General features: G+C 31.6%; 1 protein-coding gene across 1 annotated transcript; it reads right to left on the reverse strand.

Annotated features, from left to right (window-relative positions):
• Positions 1-1,001: 1,001 nt before the first annotated feature.
• LOC127098310 (receptor protein kinase-like protein ZAR1) lies at positions 1,002-3,867 on the reverse strand. Its single transcript, XM_051036871.1, has 2 exons — positions 2,189-3,867; positions 1,002-1,896 (listed from the first exon to the last, which is right to left on the reverse strand). Exons 1-2 carry the CDS (start codon positions 3,642-3,644, stop codon positions 1,241-1,243), a joined length of 2,112 nt encoding a protein of 703 aa, XP_050892828.1. The 5' UTR covers positions 3,645-3,867; the 3' UTR covers positions 1,002-1,240.
• Positions 3,868-7,002: the final 3,135 nt, after the last annotated feature.

Consider the following 7,002-nt stretch of genomic DNA (forward strand, 5'->3'; position numbering starts at 1 on the left):
AAGAAAAATTGGAGAGAATTAGAAGATGGGTGGAAAATGGTGGGGAGAGAATGGATTATATATATAAGAAAAACACAGGAACTACAGACAATGGCGCATGCACCTAAAAGTCGAATGCATGTGTCACACTCATTGGCCAAAATATGATTGCATGCGCCACTGCATGTGATGCCTCCTCTTGTGGACAATTTTTTTTTATTTGCAACATTACTCTAATATTTTTTTCTAAAATATGATTATTTTAGAATTTTTTAATTTTGAAATATATAATTTAAAAAAAAAATCAGGAACTACTCTTTCTTTAAAAAGTTTGTATACACCTTTCCTTTTTTAAGGAATTATTGTAGAGGTTTTTTTCTTCTTTTTTAATATATATATATATATATATATATATATATATATATAGAGAGAGAGAGAGAACGAAATTATAGTTGTTTTTAAGTCAAAAACGTAAACACTTAATCAAACTAAATAATCAAAGACCGTGGTTATTGTTGTGTGATTCATAGTCTCTTAACATTTTATCTCATACATGTCCTTACTTTGAGTAATCTCTATTAATTATACTAATTTGAGAGTCATAATTCTAATTAAAAACATTTTATAACAACCTACAAAGAAACAATGAAACATGCATGTGCTCCATTGTAGAGTGACAATGAATGTTTTAATGGCATGCAATCTTGGTCGGATCCTAAACATACTTTAAAATAAATCATCTCATGTGACATAAACTATTCAAATCACCACTAATCAGAATAAAACATCCTATCAGAGAGAGACAGGAACAATGTACTAGTAAAACAGTTACCTACCAATATTGCAAAATAGTACTTATTTTCCTAATTTATTAATTTTCAATAGGACCCCCCAAATGATCCCCCCAAATGATGGTGATGACTTGAGAAGAAGAAGAAAGCTGAAGATCACGGGTCCTAGATAGATGGTACCATCCCCTTAGAATAAAGTCATAAACTATGCAAGACAGATACAAACATACATAGGTTGAGACATAAAGAGGTGAATACATTTTTCACTAATAATAAAACCAAAATAGAATGACTTTCTGACATTCTCTATGTGAGAATATAAAAACAGATGAGTAACATTAATGATTAGTTAATACTACAAATAAGCATAATAATTAAGAGGAGAATCTTAGAAACATTGCTGATTTTTTTTCAAACAAATTCATATTCTTCGATCACAAGGAATCATCATACAAAGGTAAAAAAACTTCTCAATCAGATGAAACAGACAATCTATCCAAAGCATCAAGAACATGCCTCATTGTAGGTCTTTTTTCAGTGCTGCTATTAACACAAGCCATTGCGATCTTCAAAACTCCAATTATTTCTTCCTCTCTGTCTGCGTCTTCGGCTAAATATGGATCTAATACATCCGAGAGTGGCTTCTTCTCTTCAATGCAGAACTGAATCCATTGAACAAGGTTCATTTCTGTGTTACCTACTTGAACAATAGGTAATCTTCCTGTGATCATTTCTAACAAAATCACGCCGTATGAATAAACATCCCATTTCTGCGACGGTTTCACCACTTTTAAAGCTTCTGGAGCTTGATAGCCGTTTCCTAAAATATTTGCTGCGACTTCATTGGACAGACTCTTCTGTCTTTCTTGCAGTTTTTCCGCAGCTACTCGGTTTGATTGAAGGGTCGGGGAAGTGCCCGCGATGTTTGCAAGACGGCCTAGTCCGAAATCGGAAATGTAGGGTGTCATATCATGTCCAAGAAGTATGTTACTTGGCTTTAGATCTCCATGGACATACTTTTTGGGGCTGAATTCATGCAGATAGACCACTCCTTTTGCTGTTCCTTTCATGATTTTCAACCGGTCCGACCAAGTTAGCGGTGCAAATGTGGCAAGTCCAACCTTCCCTGAAGATATAATTAAAAAAGCATAATCAAATAATCAATGAAACAAATGAACGTGCTATGTATTAGTTTGGTTTAAGTCGGACGGTTTTGTAGAGTTGAGTTAAGCCCAACCACGCATTCTTAAGATGGTATCAGAGCCTGATTTAAGATCTAATAAACCACCTGCTATCGGGCTTCCGCAATCGGATAAACAATATATGGGAATAGGCTTAAAACAACTTATGGATATGCCATAAAATTGCTCGAAACTCAAATAAATAAATCGAAATAGGCCTAAAATGACGAAACTTACCATGAATTGCTGTAGCGAGGCTTCCATTCGGAACATAGTCATATATGAGAAGCTTCTCATCAACAGACCAGTAATAAGCTCTAAGAGTAGCAACATTTGGATGTCTTAACTTCCCAATAGCTTCTACTTCCGTTTGAAACTCTTTAAACCTTTGAGAACCACCTTCCCCCAATCTTCTAACAGCCAGAGCAAGCCCTTCTTCAAGCACAACTTTGTACATAATCCCTATTCCACTCTTACCAAGAACGAAAGCCGAAGCCTTAAGAAGCTCATCCAAATCAAAAGCAACTTGTGAATCTAATGGAACAAGATCATATTGCTCAACATTATCAGATAGTACCTCAGATCCATCTTTTCTGAAACAAAAACACTCTTTCCCTCTTTTCATTCTCTTGTTGTTAACATCATTCTCATCATCCTGATCCTGATTAAAACCGCAAACCCTCGAGTAAAAGAACGAGAACAACAAACCTAAAAGACAAATTCCTATTAAATCACCAACAACAATCCCAACCACAGCACCTTTACTCAGCCCTTTGTTTTTCTCAGAACCAGGAAGTTTTGGATTTGAGGAAGGTAAACTAGTAGCTGGAACTGGAACAGAAACATCAGAGCCACATGGATTCTTCAAAGGTGGGCCACATAAGCCAGGGTTTCCAATAAAAGCAGTTGGTCCTCTATTCATCAAAGCACCGGTTTGTGGTATTGAACCACTCAAATTATTGTATGTAAGATCAATATAAACCTTCTCAGGCAAATTTCCAAGACTAGCTGGAATCGAACCACTAAAAAGATTATGAGACAAATCAAGATTCCCTTGCAAACTTGACAAATTTCCAATGTCACTAGGAATCAAACCATGAAAATCATTGAAAGAAAGATCAAGCTTTTCAAGTGAAGACAAACCAGCACCAAATCCATCAGGCAAAAAGCCAGTAAAATTGTTTCTACTCAAAACAAGAGCTTTAAGTCTCTTACATTCAAGAACTGAATCAGGTAATGAGCCGTTAAAGAAATTCTGAGACAAATCAAGAGTTTGAAGGTACCTAAGATTCTGAATCTCATTTGGAACAGACCCGGAAAAGGAATTTCCATAAAGCACCAAACTTTGAAGACCTGTGGCTTGAAAAAGCTCTTGAGGTAAAGTACCAAAGAGTTGATTGTTTCTGAAGTTGAGATGACGAAGGTGTGAGAGAGATCCTAGAGAAGGAGGAAGAGAACCATGAAGTTTCCTTTTTGGGATACTGATGGAAACAACGGTTTGGTCTTTGCAGGTGATTCCGTTCCATGAACATGGGTTTTGATCAGAAGAGTTCCAGTTGTTCATGGAGCCTTGTGGGTCAGTGATGAAGTGTTTGAGTGTTAAGAGGACATAGCCTTCAGGGTTTAGAGAATTCACTAGAGGTGTGAAAGTGTTGCAGAAGAGAAGAAGATGGAGGAAGAGAAAAGGGAACATTTTTTGTTGTACAAATTTGTGAATGTGACCGTTGGAGCAAAGAAGAAGAGGAGATGTTGAGGAGAAGAGAAAGGTGGAAAGAAAAGAAGAGACAACAATGGAAGGTGTTGAGGGGAGAGAGAGAGAGAGAGAGAGAGAGAGAGAAGGTTGAACACAGTGTGTGTGTGGAAGAATGGGAAAGCGAGACCTCGGAGAGACAAAATCCAAGGTTAGAGAGTGTCTGTGAATGAATGAGTGAGAAACAACTCACGCGCGATACGAAAATATCCCTTTTCAATTTCTCGCGATATTTCTATTTTCAGCTACATAAGTTATCGAAAATAACAATACTACCTTTTATTTCTATAATTATCATTGATTATTGATTTTCTTGATTTTATATAATTATTATTGATTTTTTTATGACCATAATTATTAGTACTATATAATTATTATTGATTACTATTTTTTTTTTTTGAATAATATGGAGAAATTAGTTATTTTTTTATTGATTTAGTATTTAATAAAGTACTATATTAATTCTATATTTGGTGAATAATTATTAATATAAATATAGAATTAATAATTAAAAATCAATTATATTAATTATTATTAATATTTAATAGAGTATTTAAAATATTAAAAAAAAAAACTTCTTCATGTCCTCGTCACTTGAAGTGACGAGCTCCAATTGAAAAATTTGGGTCTTCATCCCCTCGTCACTTGAAGTGACGAGCCCTAACTGAAAAAGGGGTAGATTGGGAAAAAAAATTCAGACCGGGGCATATTGGGTAAAAAAATTGAAATAGAGGGCATATGAAGCAAAAACTCATATATATATATATATATATATATATATATATATATATATATATATATATATATATTATATATATATATATATATATATATATATATATATATATATATATATATATATATATATATATATATATAACTATGTTAACTGTAACTAATATAACAAACTTTAACCCTAACTATCTTGGCCTTCGGCTACACAACTTAGATTATACTCCCAATAAATATGACTCATGTAATTAAAAGTCTGACTTAAATGAAATATATTTTAATGTGATTATTATTTAGGTTGATGGATAATTAAGTCAATGAGATTTATTTTGAAATTCAAAACTTAATTCTCTATTCTCTCATGGACGTTGAGACATGACTCTTGGGATGAAATGTAATTGTTGAAATAAAACATTTATAAAAAGGCACGTTTAGGCAAACAAACCAACTTTTTTCATTCCTTCTAATTTTTTCACAAATACATAAAAAATACCGTCAACCGAAAAAGAATCGACGTCATGGATCTACATACGTTTTTATGGATTTTCATAAAAATAGAATAACGTAAAAATCATAATATTAAAATCCTAAATATAAAATTATTTAATCGATGAGATCAGAGTATTTGATTATCGATATTATAATTTTCTGATAAATCTGCTCTTAGAAATTTGGAATTAGATCCATATTAATTAAAATTCTCTATTGCGATGAGGTATTTAAATTTTGGCTTTAACGGAATCAAATACATATGTAGTGTATTGTTGTTGCTTGGTGTTATGTAGATTTTGGCTTTTGTTGTTGCTATGCGTTAATTAAACTTTTGTAGTGCATTGTTACTTGTCCGATATCATTTGTGTTTTATATATGTCTTGATGGTGCTGATGAATATGAAATAAATTTTCCAAAGGCAACGGAGTGCATTAGCATCTATCTACATATTTCATGAATGTATTAAAATAATATAGATGAAGTATATTATACTCAGTTCCAGTAAAGTTTAGAATTAAAGTACAATACAAATTTGAAAAATAAGTTGCTCGTAGAAATATGTCAATAATAATATGTTAAATGTTTCTATATCTTTAAGCACGGTTTAAGAAAAGTACTGTAACATATTAAATTAAAAAAAGAAAAGAAAAAAAAAAGACATTAGAATGGATACATTAGAGATTATATGCCTTGCGTTTTGTACATTCCGTATATGTAGAAAAAAAGGCTACAATTCATCAACAGAATGCTTAAAACAATGCATAGATTTTTTTATATAATATGTAAATTAATTGTTTTTGAATTATTATATTAGAAATTTATTAATCATGATTAAATTTATTAAAGTTTGTAATTCTAAATTTTGTAACTGAATTTTGATTTAATGTTATAGGGATAACATGTATGTTAAATGATACTACTCCGGTCTGATTTATAAACAAAAAAGACAAATTCTACGTTTATTAAGAAATATAGTTAAGTGCATTAAATTTTTTTGAGTTTATGTGAGAGACACAACACAATTACTAGTATACCCTTAATTAAATTATCTTCTACTAACAATATTACATAATTAATGCATGAATAATTTTGGAATAAAAACATTAAATATACGTAGATTTGTTGATATTTGTTTATATTTAAACCCAAAAAATTAGAAGATTTTTTATTATAAATAAGGACACAGAGAGTACTTATTATTATAAGACATGTATAAATCATCTAAAGATGGATTATGATTTATAATTAATAAAATTAAAGTTTTTATTAATATACTTGTTGCTTGTATATCCAAAGACAGACATGCATATTATTTTGAGTATGATTAATTCTTCATTAAATTATGTTTATTTAGCATCCGTTTATTTTATTGAAATGTATTTATGCATCACTCAAATGTGTATTTAGATACATGATTAAAGTTAAATTGATTTGAATCCATAAAATTTATTCAAGAGCGTATTTTAAATGTTTGTCGTTGTTACTAATATGTTTGCCTTGGGCAATACAATGACAAAGTTCAATGGGTTGAACTATGTTGATTGGTCTAAAAAGATTCAGTAAGAAGGTCTGAAAGGCAAAAGAGACAAGCGATTTTGAAAGATTATGTCATTTATTCACTTGAATATGAATGTGATTTAAGCATTTATGATGATCCATTCTCATTCATACAAGCCATGGAAAGTGACAATTTTGAAAATTGGATCAATCTATGAAAGAAAAGTTAAAATCAATCGATGACAATAATGTATGGGATCTAGTTGAGTTGCCTAAAAGTTCAAAGCGGATTGGTTGTAAATGGGTCTTTAAGACTAAACGATACTCGAAAGGTAATATTGAAAGATATACAACTAGACTTGTCACCAAAGGTTTCACTCAAAAGGATGGTGTTGACTACAAAGAAACCTTTTCTCATGTTTCAAAGAAGGACTCTTTGAGAATTGTTTTGGCTTTGGTGGCTCATTATGACTTAGAGCTTCACCAAATGGATGTGAATACCACCTTTCTAAATGGTGACTTAGAGGAAAAAGTGTATATGGCTTAACCTGGAGGATTTGTTACCACGGGAAACGAAAGT

Source organism: Lathyrus oleraceus, chromosome 6 (genome assembly GCF_024323335.1).
Source record: "Lathyrus oleraceus cultivar Zhongwan6 chromosome 6, CAAS_Psat_ZW6_1.0, whole genome shotgun sequence".
NCBI classification, from domain to species: Eukaryota; Viridiplantae; Streptophyta; class Magnoliopsida; order Fabales; family Fabaceae; genus Lathyrus; species Lathyrus oleraceus.

Excerpts from the sequence above, each read along its gene's own strand:
- LOC127098310 (XM_051036871.1), bottom strand. The coding sequence starts at position 3,644 with ATGTTCCCTTTTCTCTTCCTCCATCTTCTTCTCTTCTGCAACACTTTC. Across the intron at positions 1,897-2,188 it reads CCTCGCTACAGCAATTCATG|GGAAGGTTGGACTTGCCACA; the intron begins GTAAGTTTCGTC and ends TTATATCTTCAG.